General features: G+C 28.0%; 1 protein-coding gene across 2 annotated transcripts in view; it reads right to left on the bottom strand.

Moving 5' to 3' along the window:
• LOC102672413 (inositol 1,4,5-trisphosphate receptor) overlaps positions 1-20,123 on the bottom strand; it is a 39,403-nt gene that overhangs the window by 2,579 nt on the left and 16,701 nt on the right. Inside the window, exons 4-40 of one of the 2 annotated variants that reach the window (XM_031512937.1) lie at positions 15,871-15,941; positions 15,627-15,739; positions 15,428-15,514; positions 13,711-14,205; positions 13,490-13,628; positions 13,091-13,302; positions 12,662-12,988; positions 12,442-12,588; positions 12,069-12,370; positions 11,876-11,990; positions 11,628-11,803; positions 11,400-11,555; positions 11,165-11,315; positions 10,920-11,067; positions 10,546-10,572; positions 9,904-10,243; positions 9,655-9,820; positions 9,344-9,563; positions 8,711-9,249; positions 8,518-8,633; positions 8,292-8,427; positions 7,960-8,217; positions 6,699-6,776; positions 5,786-5,906; positions 5,547-5,689; positions 5,382-5,423; positions 4,944-5,131; positions 4,765-4,876; positions 3,834-3,941; positions 2,238-2,355; positions 1,924-2,156; positions 1,699-1,840; positions 1,333-1,631; positions 717-1,226; positions 488-637; positions 216-408; positions 7-129 (exon numbers count right to left, since the gene is read on the bottom strand). In XM_031512937.1, the coding sequence (XP_031368797.1) occupies positions 7-129; positions 216-408; positions 488-637; positions 717-1,226; positions 1,333-1,631; positions 1,699-1,840; positions 1,924-2,156; positions 2,238-2,355; positions 3,834-3,941; positions 4,765-4,876; positions 4,944-5,131; positions 5,382-5,423; positions 5,547-5,689; positions 5,786-5,906; positions 6,699-6,776; positions 7,960-8,217; positions 8,292-8,427; positions 8,518-8,633; positions 8,711-9,249; positions 9,344-9,563; positions 9,655-9,820; positions 9,904-10,243; positions 10,546-10,572; positions 10,920-11,067; positions 11,165-11,315; positions 11,400-11,555; positions 11,628-11,803; positions 11,876-11,990; positions 12,069-12,370; positions 12,442-12,588; positions 12,662-12,988; positions 13,091-13,302; positions 13,490-13,628; positions 13,711-14,205; positions 15,428-15,514; positions 15,627-15,716 (6,907 nt within the window). In that variant the 5' untranslated portion in view covers positions 15,717-15,739; positions 15,871-15,941. The remainder of the gene's footprint in view (positions 1-6; positions 130-215; positions 409-487; positions 638-716; positions 1,227-1,332; positions 1,632-1,698; positions 1,841-1,923; positions 2,157-2,237; positions 2,356-3,833; positions 3,942-4,764; positions 4,877-4,943; positions 5,132-5,381; positions 5,424-5,546; positions 5,690-5,785; positions 5,907-6,698; positions 6,777-7,959; positions 8,218-8,291; positions 8,428-8,517; positions 8,634-8,710; positions 9,250-9,343; positions 9,564-9,654; positions 9,821-9,903; positions 10,244-10,545; positions 10,573-10,919; positions 11,068-11,164; positions 11,316-11,399; positions 11,556-11,627; positions 11,804-11,875; positions 11,991-12,068; positions 12,371-12,441; positions 12,589-12,661; positions 12,989-13,090; positions 13,303-13,489; positions 13,629-13,710; positions 14,206-15,427; positions 15,515-15,626; positions 15,740-15,870; positions 15,942-20,123) is intronic. The other variant, XM_031512938.1, reaches the window with a different exon arrangement.

Genomic DNA, 20,123 nt, shown 5'->3' with positions numbered 1-20,123 from the left:
ACTTACTAGGCACAGAGTCTACAAATGGATAGAAGAAAGCTACAATAAGATTTATGAGAACTGCACAATTGAATAAAATATTGCTCCAAAGTGACATATAACTACTCATCCAAAATAGTACTGGTTGTCCTAAAAAATTATAAAAAATATATTTTTATAATGTATTTTTTATGAACAAAACATCAATATTGAAGTATCATATTGAAGTATCATACCTCTAAGTTTCTTTTGCCACTTCATTTCATTGAACATATCTTCAGTCCTTTCAAAGAAGTCTGAAACTTTCGATCCTTGGTCATCACGTTCTGTAGTATGTAATACTTTAATCTTTGTGTCCAATGTAATAAGTTCACAAATTTCAGGAATAGGAAACACAATTTGTTCCAATGTTCTATCATGTCTAACAATCTATATAAAATAAATTACAAATTATTTTTAAAATGTTTCTTAATTATATATATATATATATATAAATGTTATATTATACCTCAATTTGAGCTGTATGAGTTGCATAATATTGTAGTGCTTTATTAATTTTTGGATCTGCATTATTTTGTTCAGATGGTTTTAACATCGATGCTAATTCTTTATTGTGTTGTGCTAATTGATGACATAAAATATAAATATTATGTCCAACCTGAAAAAATAATTAATTATTAATAATTTGTATCTTATTTGTTTATTATTTGAAATTTATTAATTTCCAAATGTATTACTTCTTTGGGTGATACTCCTTCTTCACCATCTGTAGAGGAATCATCTGTATCACCATCATCGTCTAAAGATTCTTGATGAAACGCACGACATGCAACATCAACTAATTGTTTTGGATTCATATTATACATAATTCTTTCTGCATTTTCGCTGTCTCCTCTACTTTCCATTATAGCGAGCAACAATTTGCTAGCATTATTTTTTAACTCTAACACTAAATCCATTCTAGTCTTTCCTAAAGGATTAATATCATTTAGTATTAAGGCTGTAATTATATCTAATCCATTAGACTCGTGAGTCGCGATACAATTCTGATTATCATGACATGGTCCCTGACAATATTCTGTTAATGTTTCCAAAGTCTGATTGATCAGCGCAACATTATGTTCATTTATATACAATCCTAACAATCCTAATCCGCCAGTCGTTGAACCGCAGATGCAATCCAAAAACATAAGCGTTTCGGATACTAAATTAAAGTTCGTTTTGTTATTTTGATTACGTAAGAAATTCTGTAAAAATAAAAAAAATATTAATGTAATAAATTCTACAACATCGAAAGTAAAAAAAAGTTAATACGAATATTAAAGTTAATACGAAAGTTAGAAAAAATTTTACCTGCAAATCACGATTGTGATTTTCACACAATAATTGCAAAAAACGTAAAATTGGTTGCATTACTAAAACTTTCGCACTCAATTGCCCTTCATCTCTTTCCGTACCACTCGTTCCAGTACGATGCCTTTCTAATTTCTCAGCTATCATGTCTTCGAGTGCACTACCAAGAGCTGCATTATTTGATGCATCATCTCCAGAAGCAAGATTACGAACATTCGCATACGCTTGAACAGTGGATGATGCAGCCTGATTCAATTCCTCTCGTAATTCATCTGTTATTACTATTCCATTAGGCTTTCCTGTATGGAACAGAAATTAATGTAAACAAATCTAAATGAATTTAATTGGAATGCGGTTGTATTATACCTGATGTACGCTTTCTCGATATTTTTTCTATTTCTTTATTTTGCTCTTTATCTTCATGAGCTTTAGCTGCTATATCAGAGGTATTTACGGTAACCGTAGATTTGATTTCTTGTTGCGCATCTTTCATCTTATCGTAAAATACCTATTAAATTATATATTTTTTACACTAAATTATTTGTTCTTATAACTTCATCAAAGCGTTTAAAATAATGCTGATTAACATGCCTTGAAAAAGGATTGGCTTAAATCACCACCCATCAATTTATTGTATACGCTTTTCTGAATAATAGGATTTCCTCCTTCTAATAATGCAATACCAAGTTCTATAGCTTCGACAAATATACTCGGAGAGTGTACACTTTTAATTACTAATTCCACTACCAAATCTGAGGCGCCTTCACGATCAAGATGACTTTGAATTTCGTGCAAAGTGCGGCCCGCCCGACTCAATAATTTAGCTATTGGGATTGAATTATTTAATATTTAATATTTTTAAAAAAATAAAGAAAAAAATTATTTTTTAAAAATTTCATCTATACCTCCTGGTCCATGAGTAACTAGAGCACTATGCGAAACTCCAATTTCCACAGTTTCCGGTTTTTGTATAAAGGATTTTCCAAAGTAACGAGCCAAGAGATTGTTTCTTAATGCATCTCCCTAGGAAAAAGGAAATAAGAAAAATATTAGTATGATAAAATAAATTTGAATTACGAGATGTACCAATACATCGTGCATAATAATTGAAAAAAGTTCGAAAAGTTATATTTTAAAGGGAATATCGGTGCATTATACCTGTTATATATTATAAAAATATTAATAATTGTATTGATTTAATAATAAAAATAATTAAATCGATGTGTATATACATTACTTGTGCTTTAGAATAAGAAAAATACTTGCAGCTTTTTATATTTTAATATAAAGATATATTCTAATTGACTTTATGTGAAAACAAAAATATGAAAAAATTAATTTTTATTAAAAATATTGTGATATATTTTAAAAAATATATAACAAAATTACGTTGAGATTGGAAATTTTGAGGAAAAATGCAAAATCAAATAGATAGACTGTGAATTATATAGAGAGATGTTTAATGTATCAAAAATAAGGGAATAACAAAAAGAATTGTTTTAGATACAGTATATGTAGATGTACTATATGTGTACATTTTTGCAATCTAATATACTTATTTAATTGCTTAATAATTCTATATATTTAAAATGCAATCTGAATTCTACATTCTACGTTTTGTTCTCATACTACAAAGGATATAAATTATAATTTAAAAATGGTAAAAAATCTAGAGACGTATTGGTACACCCTATTTGTAATAAAAATATATGTACATATACTGTACTTTCTTATTTTTTTCTATTTCTAAACTCTATGCCCATACTGAAATATACTTAGAGAGTTATTTTACACTAGGTAAAATAATGATTTAAAAATTTTATAGAAATTTTGATTCACGATAAGTTGAAATTATTCAACTTATTCAAATAATTATTTGCTTATCAATTCAAATGCTCATGTAAAAAAAAAAAATCGACATAATTATAATATCAATTTTATATCGTAAATCATAATTATTTTTATACACGAGATCATATACCTATATTAATATAATAGTGCTTATATCCTACCTATTAAAAAGGAAGAATTAATATAAGAATATGATAGAGTACAGTAGATAAAATGAACTATAGTGTATGTAATGAAATCAATCAAGCACATGCATATGGTACCTATACAACGTACATTATATTTGTTCTTAAGCAAATTTCATTATGCATTATATTACGCAGATTGTTATAAACAATTATTAAAGAACATATATTTAAATTTCATAAAATTGTAAAATATAATTAATATATAATAATATAATTAATATATATATGCTTTTAATATTAATATTGGCAGATTATAAATTCCTTATGTATCAACGGGATGCCCTATATTATATTGCATGTATAACAATTGAAACAAAAAAATATCTAATATCAAAACTTATAAAAATATATAATAAATAACGATAGTGATGGTAAGATAAACTCGCATTAAATCAAATTCATGTTGTCAATTTATATACGTTGTGCCCACAAATTACCGTTGTTATCTACTTTAATTTTTACCCGCTCTTGCTGAGTCATTGGACGAGTTTCAGACTCATCGACAGAGTCTGTTCCAACTTGTGACTCGGCCTTCTGCTCTGTTTCTTCTTTTTCCAAGACATCTTCGCTCTTCGTTTGCAGCATGAAAACATCTTTACCTACATATCTATTCTACGAAACCTACTCACCCACTGTTATTTAAATCTTTGTAGTATAAAAGATTTTATTATATGTTTCACTTCATTCGCTTTATTTTATATATGCTAACTAAAATAACTGTCAATCGTGTATATGCTGATTATCTAAAATGTGCCGTGAACATATGGGCATTTAGCTTTTCGGCAAACATGTAAAGAACGAATGGATATGGAGACACAAATTTTCATAAATGTAGGTTCATTTAGAGCTATAACATGTTTAATCAATTGAGGTGCGGTGCTAATTAACGGCAGCAAATCCCAATTAAAAATGGCATGCTTCAAATAATATTTTCAAAATTTTTCCCTCTTGATGCAACAGAGCATTAATATAATTTTAATTTAAAAAAGCGATAAAAATGAATTAGCTTATGATTGCTAATATTTTTGATAATATATTAATAATAATGATTTTCATTTTTTATATTCGCCGAAAACTTACATATCTACCAAATTTGCGCATGCATTTAATTTATCGCATTTGTTGTAAGCTCGAAAATTGCTGAAATTGTTAAATGTATCAATACACTAAGGGCAATAATATCAATCTCTATTACATTCCAAAAGATCTATTAGTATTAAACTAATTAATGTAATAAATAAAGCATGCCTAAAGGATTTGTCACCATTAATTAATATTAATAACATTTTGTCGGAAACAACTGAATGCCCTTTTCCATAATATCTGTGATTCTCTTCATATAATAGATATGATTCTTGTAATCACATGCAAAATATAATATTGTAGAACTCACTTTTTCTCCATATTCAGGGTCAATAGCCATCATTTCTCTAAGAGTCCTTAACACTTTTACACATAATTTTTCCTCCTTCTCTTCAAGTAATTTTTCGGTATGTTTGATTAATCTGAACAATATAGAATTATTGATGATAAAATATATTAAAATAATATTAATTATAGAAAATTATTCACCTTTTGATAAAACCGCCATTTTCGCATCGTTTTCTAGCGTCAGTCGCAGCTGGAAATAGTAATTCTGGTCGATAGAGTATATCCACTAATAAAGATAATTCTGACTGAACTAGTGGTTTCAATTGTTCTTCTAATAACGATACTATATCTTGTAAACCTTCTATGATACTTCGATCCAAACGCATCAGCTATATAAAGATATATTATTTCATAATAATTAAAAAAATATTTAATATCATAATAATTAAAAATATAAATATTTTTTCTAATATATTATATATCTAATAATAATTCTGTTATCTTATTATACATACAATATCCTATTTGTTCGTAGTTTTGGATACTATTCGCAAACTAGGGTTCACTAATATTAAACTATACTAAAGCACTAAAATCATATTAAGCTACTAAACTCAAATTTTTATGAGTGACTTATACCTGATCTTTCTCTTTGTTATCTTCCTCACAAATTAAGTCACTCTATACATTCAAAGATCATATCAATTATAATTATAATCATTCAATATATAATATAAAAATTAATAAAAATCAAAAGGATTTTAATTAACTGATTTTTGAAATAAATTTTTCAAAAAAAATTACCTGACTTTGCGTACGTTCTATCTTTGGTTGTTTTGCAGCTTGAAGCCATTTACTTGTTTGTCTACTAAGCATTGCTGCTTTATTAAACATAGAAGCAACTTGGCTTTCTAAATCTGTTGGAATGGCAATACCTCTCCCTTTAGCTAATGATTTAAATAATATTTTTTTATAAATATAAAATGAATATATAAAAAAGTCTTAAATTTATACAATCAATTCTGTAATTTAAACAAACTTACCTACATCCGACAACGTTCGTATACAATTTTCAACATTAAATCTTTGACCAGCATTTAGCCATGAGCATTGTGAAACTTTAAAAGCCGCATGAAGTAATTGAACGAATATAGGTTGTCGAGTCTATTATAAAAAAAAAATTTCTTTTAATATCATTAAAATTTATTATATATGTATATATATATATATATTATTAATTATCTTATATTGTATTTATTTTTTATATTATAATTTTTATTTAAATTTATACAAAGCAGATACACTCATTATATATCCATAATATAATAAAATATTATAATTATAATTATTATTATACATTATATATTATTATTATATAATAAAATTATAATTATAATTAATATTATAATTATTTTTTGTATGTAATATAACACACTCATTGCCAAGCTTCAATAAAAAAATAGTTTCATATATGTTAAATCACAGATTCATGCTGCATAAAATGCAAAAGGATAGATATAGAAGAGTATTCCAAATAAAATAAGATTTGGTTAGTATTTAACTTATATAGCAAGCTTGCTTAGTCATTAAAGACAGTGAATGTGTTAGTTTAATCCAAATACATATTAGAGTTTATATTTACAATATCTAAATTTTGGAATGTGAAAAATATCATTAATGAATCATATTTATATTTTTCAATTTTCTTTAAGTTGTGCTATTATTGAATTATATAAAAATATATTTACAAAAATGAATATTTATATAACATTTTTTAAATTAAAAAGATTATATATATAGTATTATATATAGTAAAAAATATGTACAATGATGAATAATGAATAAAATTTTCTTTTTTTTAATCTCAAATCTAATCATCAAATTATACTGTATCACATTAATATTGCAAGTATTTACAATTGCATAACTGGACATTTTTTTAATACTGGTACTCACATAGCCAGCAAGATTAGTATCAGTAATCCGGTCACTTTCCTTGATGTTCCAATAAAGTCTAGCCTCGTGGAGATGTTTCTATTAGTAAATCAACCCACCACCATATAGACCCAGCACCCAGACCCAGTAAACCAATGTTGATGAGTCAAAGAAGGCCAGGTGTTGCATGCCAAAAACACAGAACATGCCGCTGATGCAATCACCAATTACCAAGCACACATCAAAAAATATATTATCGCTATAATTATTAATTTATAAGTTAATTTATTACTTTGGCGTATCAGAATAAACAAACAAATATACCGATATAAAAAAAAATACATATATATTATGAAGTATTAAATGAAATAAAACAAATAATTATTTAAATAAATATTAATGCCTTCATAAATGTGTGATATGTACTTGGCTTCTAAATAAATCTAAATTAATGTGTTCATCATGCAAAGCGAGAAATTAATCAGATAAATTAAATAATGGAGTAATTGCACAGATTTTTGCATGTAATTACTTTATGTTAACTTAATTACTTTATGTTTATTTATTATACTTATATTGTATATATATTTGAAAATTAAATTAATATTCAAAAAAAATTTTTATATTATATTATTATATTTATAAGTTATGATAAAAATCATACAATTTTAGAAAATTCTAATTATTACGTTAGTTCTAATTTAACTCCATATCGTTTTCGAAAAATTACCTCCATTATGATGCACTTCAGTTAAGTAATGAAACATAATAAATATTTAATTTTTAAGTATTTATATTAAGATATTTACTTATATAACTATAATTAGAATACTAAAAAACAATAATATCTTATTAGTTTGCTATATATCTCATTATACAAATAGTATTAACTGTACAATTTAAAATTTAATAGAAATAAATATAATTATAAATAAATTAATAAAAAAATTAATATTATGTGAAAAAATGATAAACTTGTGCTATTATTAAAATTACATAAATACATATAGTAAAAAATAATTTTTGTTCTGCTTATTAATTATTTGTGTACATAAATTGATGTGCTTAATAAATTAGAGTGTCAAATCCATTAAATAACTATTAATATTAGTTCGAAAATTCGTGTGACAAGTTTCATAAATAACAAAGATAAATAATTTTGTTAAATTTAACATTTAAGCCAATTATAATAGATTCGAATTGAAATTTTATAAATATATTTCCAAGAAAAAACAAAAACCATGAAGTTTATTTTAAAAAATAAAATAGAAAAATACAATACCTGTACTGTGGTACTTTGATCTGAAAATGGACTGCTAAAGAACGTTGTAATGATATTCATTAGGCAACCTGTCACATAATTTTCCAGAGATATATCAGCATGTTCGCGATCATGCGTAGCTGTTGCTATAATTCCCATATCTACAATGAATGATTTTTCAAATAATGACCACATATGATTTGATGTGTAGATTTCTTTCATTTCTACTTCCGTATCAATGTAACAATGATTAAGAAAATTTATGTATGCTTCTTTTACCTATAAAATATAATTATTTGTAATTAATTTCAAAAATATATTTTTTTTTCAGAAACAATTATCAAATAACTTACTTCTGGTATACAATCCGGATGTGATACCATAGCAACAATATCATCTAGTGGTAAAAGACTGTGACATTTAATTTCAGTATTAACATTTTTGCCCATTGTACAACAAGCTAATAATTTAACTAATTCTACGTGATACCTAAAATATATATTATATATTTATATATACATAAAATATATAATATAATTATCATAATTATAACTATTATTATATATTTTAAACACATACTTAAGTGGGCTACTTTCATCCATCCGATGTCGTTCAGATCGCATCATTTCCACAAAATGATTAAAAGAAGCTCGATCGTTATAAAAAACTAAAACGTCTTCACCTGCTTGAACCAACTAAAAAAAGCAATTATTAATAATTTACATATTTTTAAATATAAATGAATTTATTTTTTCAAATTAGTATCACTTACTTCTTGCATCACCATTTCCTGACATTTTCTGATAAATTGATTTTCGGCTTTTACTATTGTTTGAAGAAATTTTAAATATTGCACATGTTTCCCATGAGTTTCTATGCAATGTACAAAATGTTGTATCACTTTAGCACTTACTTCATTGCACAAAGTCGAATTATCTTGAAAAATACTACATATCGTTTGAGCTTCACGTATACCAGGATTTAGAAATAAATCTAATTGTTTATGCAATAGAACTTGATTTTGTTGATTTCCTAAACAAAAATTTTGCAAAAAATCATGCGCTAATCGCATTAATTCATTCATTCTAACATCTTCTTTCGCATCAAATGGAACTTGTAATAAATCTAAAACAACGGTGTGTACTCCAACATTACGTAAAAGTCTTTGTTCATGTTTTCGTGGTTTTATTTGACCACCTATCGTTTGGATACATAATTTGTTCATTCGAATTAGAATTTGTTGTATTTTTTTGTATTCCTCCGCTTGATCTGCATGTAATGGTGGACCAATATCTAAATCTATTGCAGATCCTATAATTATAAATAATATTTGTATTAGAAAAATTTTGCCTTTGATTTTTCAACTTATTTCAATATTTTATTTAAAAAAAATTATTAACAAAACCTTTTTTATCCGTCGTAGATAGTTGTGGTGGTGCTTTACGAGGAGTAGCTCCATCATCTTCGTCTTCTTTATTTTTCTTTTTTTTGTTGCCATGTTCTTCTGATGCTTTAGATTTATAAACCCAAAGTTCCGACTTTTCAACTGATTGTCTTAAAACATCCAAATCTGACTTTATTTGTTTGTAAGATTCAACATCACTATCGGAAACCAAAAGTTGAACCTATTTACAATAATTTAATAAATTTATATTTTTTCATTTATATTATATGATAACATTAATAAATAATATTTAAATTTAATGTTAAACATACTTGTTTAAATGCTTGTAAAACTTCTTGTCTTTGACTAAAATGCCTAAAAAGCAAATGTAATGCTCCGGAAACCAGTGGAGGATAGTCATGCATTGCCAAATGGAGTAAAACACGCAGAAATGTTCTACCACCTTGTCCATCTAAATCTAGCGCTACACATTCCTCGCTAAATAAAATAATTATTGAATGAAATATTTATTTAATATAAATAAATAAAAAAAATATTATAAAAAATGAATAATATATTACCTGCTACCAAATATACCCTCCGCTTGTGTACCTATTAATTCTAAATCAATAGTTTTTTGGCCAAGACTCAAATCACCAGACGCTCTTTCAGTTTCATCAAATTCTTGTTTGAAAATACTCAATAAACAAGAAATTCTATAATCCAATCGAACATCAAGTATAAATTGTAAAATTTCGATTATTTTCAATTTTGTATCCATCACCAGAGGATATTCTTTCTTTAAAAGTGGTTTTGGTCTTGGAGAAGAACTTCCTGCTAATACTTGTCCTGCTGGTCCCAGTGTTAAGCTTGTCATTACTGCACCCATGTCTCCAATACATCTTAATACTCCACCTTCCGCTATTAAATATTATAAACACTTTTAAATGTGTTCTTAATTTATTAAATAAAGTAATTTAAAATTTAAAATCTTTTTTATAAATTTAAAAAAAAAAGTAACTTCAAGTTTTAAAATTGAATTAAGAATATAGTTATATTATTTGAGATCGCTGCTTTTAATAAAATATTTATATTTTTTAACATAAAACCGATTTAAAATAAAATTGAAAAGGAAAGTATCAAAGGAAGATGTGAAACAAATAGAAGTGCAAAAAATATTACAAAGTAACATGCTACCTAATTAATTCGCAGTAATATATTACCTATGTCCTTAGAATCCACAGAATCAGCTTTAGAAGTTTTCAATATTAGTTAGTTAATCACTTAAAAATATATCAAAATATGTGCGTATATATAAAGTGTATATTTATTTACTTATATTATTAATTTATCTACATACTATCAAAATAATTATATTGTTAACTTATACATGAATGTTAAAAGGCTTATGATATCATTTATTTATTCGGTATTAAATATTTACATAATGTAAAAGGAAAAGATACAGTGACATTTTATGGTGTAAAGAAAGGATACATTTATCGGGAATTAATAATGTTATACAAGGAATATTACATCCAAACGATGTGTTAATTGTGCATCTATTAATAAAAAAACAATTTTACGATGGACTTACAATCAATTTCACCAGTTGGAATTTTTCCATCGGCTACATCATTTTCTGAAATACAATCCAAAATACTGAGTAATGTTTTCGTTAATCTCAAAAGATCACTGAAACTATAGAATCCAAAATAAATTAAATCACGTGCCAATTTAACGACCTAAAACAATATTAAAATATTAAAATAATATTATATAATTTCTTTTAATTATTTTATAAATTTTTTTAGATAAAATATATTTAATATAATATCTTACTTCAAATGTAAGTTTATTTTGTTCTTGATCAGCAAAGGACCACATTTTTGCTACAACATTACACAAATAATCTTCTACAAACATTATAGTTGCGCTAAATTTAGCACGTACAGCTTCTTTATTTTGATCCCGCATCCTGTTTGCATCATAACTAAAAGCAAACACAATACATATTTTAAAGATATCAAAACATATACAATTACTTCCTATATTATGTAATTCTCTTTTCACATACTCATTAATACTCATTTTCGAAGGAATTTCAGACCACAGTCGAGCATATTTAACTGGCGTAACTTGCTCTTGTGGATCTCTATCAACATGAAGATGTAACATAAGTCGGCAAAATGATGCGCGTAATTCATATGGTACTGTTTCATCCTCCATACATCTAAATTTTTCATAAAAATATTTTATATAGTATAAATAATTATTTAATAATGATGACATTATTTTTACTTACTTAAGTATAAGACCAATATCCAAATGGGGTGATAAGTTATTCAATGCCAAATATTGTCTATTTAAACACATATTACTAAAAAGATTTAATTGATGCCTATAGTAATCCAATATTGCCGCGTCTTGGATATTGCCTATCTTTGCTCCCCTTGATAACTCATTTAATGACATTGATTTCTGCAGATATCATTAAAAATCATGAATAAACTATATAAATATAAATTTAAAAATATTTATTACAATACTAACTGTTCCATTATTCCATATAAGGAAAATTTCATATTCTTCCATCACAGTAATCCGCGGTTCATCATTCTCTTGTTTCTCATCTAACTCTTCAACCTCAACTTGGGTTTTCGTCATTCTAGAAGAAAAATAATAATAACAATCGTATATGAATTTATATAAATAAAATTATTATTATTAATGAAGTATATCTTACTTAGTTTCTATTAAAATATCTTTATTTTTTTCACTTAATACACTTTTGCAAATTAATTCTTGTGTCACGGCAATTGCTTTTCTATTAGAAATACACAAATCTGATAAATAATCCAGGAATCTAGATTCCCAATTGTGCATATTTTTTCTTACAAGTCCTACAAAAGTTTCAATTTCTGCCGCCGTGATATGCTTTTCTAATAATTTTCTATTATTATGTAATAATGCAGTAATAGTGTCTTCCGCCAAAATATCGTATCCAATTTGTTTTTGCATAAAAGCAAAATGTTTTGCAATGTATTCCTGTTTTATAAAATAAATTAGTAAAAATTTGATCGATATAATTAAAAATAAACTACAATTATATATAATACCTGATTTTTTCGATAATCTTGTTGAGATAATCTAAGTATTCGATAACATAAACGAAACATATATTTATACGGCGCGTGTCGTGGATCGTTCAATTCTTCTATCCTAAGAAATGGTCCCTCACCTTCTGCAGACTCTAAGAATGGAGCCTACGAATAAAACTTTAGAAAAGTTACATATCTAAAATTTAGATTTAACGAAACATTTGACAATTTATAATACCTGAAGTATTTTAAATAATTGACCAAGTATATATTGTTCTCGTAATAACTTTTGTCGATCTCTAACTGCATTAGTAACGATTAAATCTAAAGCTTCGGATTTATTTTGCTCATTTTCTAAACCAGCTATAAAATATACTATATCTTGTAATAAACTGGTTACGGCTCGTCTTTCATTATGTGAAATCGTTCCCTTTTCCAGTTTGCTACTAATCGATGCTAATACTTTACAAGCATCGTTTGCAAAATCAAGATCTCGCACCTCGACTGGCGATACAGATCTTAAAGCAAAAGCCTCTTTATCTTCTTTGTTAATGGCACAGCCAACCTTATAATATAATTGAGACAAGTGTCATTTTAAAAAAGATATAATAGATATAATAGAACAGATTATAATATATACTTATTAGTTATAGTTTTATTAAAATACCTTTGACATAACAGGTTTTTCATCATCTTTATCGATTGGTACACTAGTCGAATGAACCCAGGTATTTGTACATATATGATGTAATCTAACGAAGGAAGATTGTGGAACTAAACTATCGCCTCTCGTTAATGTAGTTGGATCCAACTCGAATAAGGAACTTATTTCATTACTATGTGGTACTGATACTAATCTATATACCGGTCCTGGTGGATCTACAAATTAAACAATTATATATCTTATTTATATTTACAAAGACAATAAACACAGAAATTACGAATACTTATTATACAACTATGAAAAGTTTCTTTACTCTTACAACATGCATAAAAAGATAATTTGACGTATACAATCCTTGAAGCCACTCGTTGATGCTACTTTACACAGAGATATCTATCTTACCACGCTTGCCTTTTGTGGTCTCACGTGGTTCGTCGGTGTCAATTTCTGCAGCCAAATATTGCCCTGTCGCCAAATGTTTAAATCTGAACAAAGAGTTCCAGTGACCAGCTCCTCCTCTGCAAGGATCGTGTTGAACTACCTGCAGAAAAAATAATTAATTGAAATTTCTCTATTAATAACTATAGCAATATCTTATTAGCATTAAGAAACCATTTGTTTACCTCAACCTCCCACAAAGCTTTACTACTCGTAGCAGCAGTGGCACTCGTTCTACCAGTGGTCCTAAGAAATACATGTTGCTTCTTCTTGTACTCATCCATTGTGAGAAATTTTTCTTGCTCTGCATGAAACAGTCGAACGACATCTCCACCTTTTAAAATCTCCTCCTGATTCTCTCTGTGCTCCATAAATAACGTTACTTTCCAAGACGTGGCTGAATTCACAACGTTCACCTCCTTGCAACCAGGATTGTCGCTCAACTCATAATTAGCGGCCACATGCAACCCTTGTCTTCCAGCATTCACTGGTTCCAAAATCACTTTGTCACCAACGACCACACTATCTCCGTCGCTTCGAAGTTTGTAGAAGGGCATTATATAGAGCCAAGAGCCCTCGTTTCCATTCGCGTCTAAATACACCCTCATCGCGTTTTTTTCGAGGAGCGCCGGAAGTCTCTTGTTCACCGTCAAAAATTTATTGGATTTGAGATGTAATAGCTAGAAGAAGAATTTGGATAATTTTTAAATTAAAATTATTTAATTATCGTAAATAGGATAAATATTATTTTGGAATTTTTTTTACATTATTATAATAATCATATTAAAATATTTTAAATTTAAAACTATTTCAAACCATTGCAAAATTTACAAATAAAAAATATATCGCTATTAATAATTAAATACAATAATTTATTGAAAAAATCATTGTCCTCAAAAAAAAATAAGAAAAATAATAAAGAATAAAAAAAAAGTTATAAGATTCTAAAATAAAAAACGCATCAATCACTTCTTGAATATATTTTAACTCTACTATAATTTCCGTGCATATAGAGGAAGAAGTAATAAAGTAGCCCGATAGTTCGACAAAGACCCAATGTTATTGCATCACGTTAAGTAAGTAGACGTCTAATGGCGTTCATAGACTCTAGCCCGTTCGTCAGGTGACGATATTTCGCCTCTGTGTATATAATACATTTAGCGACCGTCACTTCGCGTAACGTTGTTCCCCTAGTTGTTGATGCTAAAAGCACCACGAATACGATTAATAATTCGATCATACACTTAAAACAGCACACAATTACAGGAGCCGCTATTTTGTTCCAGGGATGAAATTTCATGTTTAGAAGCAATAGTATTGAATCTTAACGATGTCTTCCGCGATAATTCTATATGACGTATGTATACAAATAGGAAGTTGGTTCTGTTAATTGGCAGCTAGTTATCGTTTTGCGTCGTTTTAGCAATAAAACGAACGTAAAAAGAAAGCAAAATATTATATTATATATAGTATAAAATTTAATATTTAATTAGCCAAATGATTCATTAAATAATTTATTGTTAAATTTAAAATAAAGATGTACAATAAGCATTGAAAATATTTTTGAAGATTCAGTGATTTTTCATATAACAGGTCTTCCATCACAAGAACAATAGGGTTTAAATGAAAAGAAATGAAATTTTGTATTAAAGGTAAAGAAAAAAAAATGGATTATTATCAAGTGTTTCATTCAGAAAGTGTTATTTAATATTTTCATTATTACAGAAATGCTAAGCTCCCGAGCTTTTATATAAAAGAGAGTTGTCCTTGAGTTCTAAAGCAAAAGCTGACCTTTTGAAGCGTGTAGCGCAAGGTAAATTGATTTACTTCGCGTAAAACGGGGACAATATAAAAATATATAAAAATATTAAAAAAACAAAATGGGGATTATTTGTTCCTTACCTGGACGACGTTACCATAGGAGACTACACTGCCCAACAATTTCTTGTTTTCAGTCTCATTTTGCTTCTTTTCTATTTCAGCGGCATGCTAATAATTTGCATCGAATAAGAACATTTATTTAATCGATAATCAATAAATAATTTTATTAACTTTTCTATAAATAAAAGTGAATAAATATTTCATAAAAAATCGAACTCACGTGCAGTCTTTTTAAAAGCACCGCGTCGGTACCGCCAGCGCTTTGTTTCGCCGCCTTCCAAAATTGCTTTTGGGCGGAATAACGATTCATAGGACATATTTTGAAAAGACAATCTGAAAGGTTAAACAAAAAATATCAACAAAATATTAATTATAATTAGAAAAGAAAAATTAGAAAAAAAAAGCAAGTTGAAAAAAATTAAAAATAAAATTAATGATAATGATCGTTAATTCTGATAATCTACCTCTGAACTTCTTTGGTGGATTTGACAAATCTCCAGCTTCGGGACATACCACGCATCTGTCATCCACCAATCTAGAAAATGATTGAAATTATTTGAAAGACAATTTAATTTCATTAACAGATATAAATTAATTTCCATTTCCTTTTTACAAAAAATAATATCCTATAAATCCTACTAAAATTAATACCAATATTCCATCCAACTTTTCGACTCAAACTCGTTTCGAAGTTACGATTATTATTCTAAATTGCTTTCAAACTTGATAAAACACTTTGGAGATTGTCGTGAAATAACAATAAAAGAGGTCCAGCTCGAACGAAAGCAAGCTACAGATCGATATTGGGGCAGGCCAAGTCTTGCCCGGGAGCTTTAAAGCCACACAGCGATGAGAGATGCTTTCATCTGCCAAAATATCGTTGTTCGTCGCCCCTCCTGTTCTCGCACGTCGACGAACAAGTGCACTTCCGGTGGAGCAATATTCTGACCTCGAGAAGGTGCAACGCTCCCAGTCTAACAAATTACATCCCCTTCTTTGAACGTGGGGAGAAGAACTTTTTCAACGTGAATGAAGATATACGACTGTTGTGTATCCGTTGTCAGCCGTAGTTGTAAATTATTTTTTACAATGGAATGATATACGAGGAATGAAAATGGAACAACTTTCGAAGTCGTTTTCATTAAATTATTTCATTAATAATTTTTCGATGAAACTTGATGAAACTCGTGTGAATCAAAGCGTGAATTGGAACTTGAATATCTTTTAATTTTTTAAATACACCATTTATATTATATTAATATTATATATATATATGTTGGGGAAAAAAGAAAATAAAATTTAATGATACGTAAATCGTACTTGTGGTAAATTGCAGCCAATATCTTTTTTTGATACCCTTTCGAAATTGCCCCAGATATTTTTTTTAGAACGAATTTTAAAAAACAATTTATCGTTCCATAAAATTTTTAAAATCTTTTAATTCGAGTAAATATCATACGATTTAAAAAAAAAACGTGTCAAATTTAACTGATTAATACGTATTAATATTAAAACGTCTTTATTATTAATATATAACATATTCTGTCAGAGAAAATGTCAATACGTAAGAATAGATTCGTCACGGGGAATGTAAACGGAATAGAGTATTATTTTGCCACAACAAAGGCGTGTTTACGAGTTGGACAGAGACGAAGATACCATATTGATCGACGGAATACTCGCGTTAACAGCAGCACAGAATTCGCCATGGATGATTAACGCGAAACAGAATCAGAGACAAAAACGAATCTTATCTGAATAACAATTAAGAAACGCTGTTTTAATCAATGGAAGAAAGTTATTACAAGGCTCGGTCGATTACATCCGTTTCACCGGATACTCGGTTATCCATAAGTAACCACATCTTGTTGTTGTCACTAATAGAATACAAAGCTAACGAGATTGCATTTAGGCTTCTTTTATACGTAAACGTAAGCTGTTTTGGCTACTTCGAAAACTAGTAAAAATGTTCAGTAAAATATACAAAAGGCTACAAAATTCGCACGAAATAAAATAATCTGTTCGATGAATTATATTCTTATTTTGATGATTATTTATATTTTTTTTTCACGAAGTATTTTATTTAATTCATTATTGTCTGTTATTATAATTAATAAAATATTCGTGATTAAAAATTTAGAATTTTTTACAATAACGTAAATCTCAAGTTAGTGATTGATAAAAAAAATATTTGACTGGTAATTTTATGAAAACTGATATGATGGATAATGTATGTGTAACAAATTGTTGATCGATGATTAAATCTCGATAATTAATCTCTAAAATCGTCGATCAAAGAAATACAGAAAATAACAGAAAGTTACTATTCCTATCTACATAACTTCCATGATAAATGGGTAAAATGTGGAAAATATAGCGTCTACAAATCAACCATTGTGTGGATAATATATCTTGCAAAGAAAACAACAAAGAAGAAGAGGTTTCAAAGGATATTATGTATAGGATGATATTGCATTCTGTAATGATACTCAATCAAATTATTTATCGTTCGCGTAACAAACAAAAGGGAAATACTTGTATTCTCTTAAATATTATTAATGGAACCGATTACGCTATTTCGAGAATAATCTTTTTCTGCATATCGAAGCATGCATAAACAATGAATCCAGTCTGTACATTTGCACCATTGAAATCGATTATACGATAAATCGAGGTTGCACGTGGATTCCAATAGACAAACAACGAGAATCGACGTGTGTGCACACCTGGTGTGTAACCGCGAACATCCGAACGCGATACGTCTAATTGTAACCACATCTCGACCCTGACACCCACATCTCTTGTTAATAACCCATGATTAAATCTGTCAGATTCGATTTTCGATCGAAAGATTCAATTTCGAATCTGAAGATGAATACCAATCCAAAAAAAAAGAAATGAAGAACAATTTCAATTTGCAAAACAAGATCGATCTATCTTGTTCGAGTACAATACGTAAATTGAAATTAAATTTTGTTAGTAACAATCTCCATTAAATATCTTCGCTAATTGAAGAAAAACAATTTCTTTTCAAAAGGAGGTCAACTGATCGTCCAATACGTTTGAAACTGAGATCTTGATTCCATTGCTCACGTTTCCTCGAATAACCCAAATATTCGTAGATTCAATTAATTCGATCCAAGTCAAAACTATTCGTAGAGAATAGTTGTTTATCGAAACAAAGCGAATCAATTATTCGAATGTCGTGATCCACTTCCATCCACTTTTCCTAATAATAAACCATTAACCATATAAATATAACATAAAGAAAAACAAATAAATAAATAAACTAAAAATTTCCTCTAAAAAACGAAACGAGCTAACTCATTCCAAATCCGATATGTCTCTAATCGAATTACAGAGTCTCGATTCTACCTTTTCCACCAAAGATCTATAGATCCATAAATCCAATCGACGTTCAACTCGAAATATTATCTTCGAATAATATCTTCAAAGCGTGTAAAAAATAAGAAAAAAAAATTGTAATTTCGTTTTTAGAGGAAAGTAAATTGATATACGATTCACGATATCGGTTTTTAATCAGTGCGTAATGATAGAGAAGTGGCCTGGTACCGAAATCGAAGCTGTTGGTTCACTCGGTTCAACGAACAAGAAGATGACACATGCACGCCATGTAAATTTTGGAAGAGGAGTTATCCACGATATACATGATGGTACATAGCTGTTCGATCCGTGTATTTGCAAAAAACGATATACCTCCTTCCTCAATCACGTTGATGACGTCCATCATATAATTGCGATTATCCATTATTGAAGCTTGTAATTGCTACTGAAAAGATATTACGAACGAAACAGAAGAGTTAGTTTGAACTTAACACGTACGTAATGCGTGTTATCTCTGTTGAAAAAGCTAGAAATCTAGCAGAATATTTCTTGAATATTCTTCATAAGAGATATCCTTTTCCTTAATTTATTTAATTTCAAGGACGTTCCAAACGAAAATTAAAATATCTATATATTTTTTTCTCTTGTATGATTTATAAAAATTATTTATTTATAAGCACAAATGGGAAACATTTTATCGATAAATATTCGTGAAAATTTATATTTTTGTTGAACACAATTGTGATGAAATGAAACTGAAATAAAAATCTGTCCCCTTCCTTTCGATATTACAAATAATTTCTTAATATTTTCTTTTGGGTTTTTTTATATCTTTTTTGCATATTCTGTAAATTTTCCATAAATGCGTAAACTTGCGCAATCTGGTTATTAATATTCTGCGGGTATATAAATTTTATCTCAGAATCGATGTAAAGATGATGTAAAAAAACTGAAAGCGACACACGTTCCTAGTATTTTGAATGTCCTTCATAAATTTTCATAGATGCAATTAATATAATTTCAAGGACTATCCCGAAATCGGAGTCTCCAAGACGAATTGGAGGATAATGAATTCTCGCGGATGGAATCCACGATACGCGTACCTTACTGCACTTTCTGCTGATCAATAAATCACCCTGTCCCACACCCTCGATAATTTTATTAATAAACTTCGTTGATGATCGTTTAAAATTGTTAATAACGCGTATACACGTGGTAAAAGAGGAGAAAGAATAGAAGCACGATTGTAAGGGTTGAATATTACGAAACTATCTATCGAGAAAAGATTGATGGGATGATTATCGGTGACAATCTAATCTATTGGTTAATTAAGCATTGACGCAAAACGAACATGCAACAATCGTATGATATA

Source organism: Apis dorsata, unplaced genomic scaffold, assembly GCF_000469605.1.
Source record: "Apis dorsata unplaced genomic scaffold, Apis dorsata 1.3 scaffold_527, whole genome shotgun sequence".
Taxonomy (NCBI): domain Eukaryota; kingdom Metazoa; phylum Arthropoda; class Insecta; order Hymenoptera; family Apidae; genus Apis; species Apis dorsata.
Note: the sequence above shows the minus strand (reverse complement) of the source record. Positions and strands in the feature narration are given on the sequence as shown.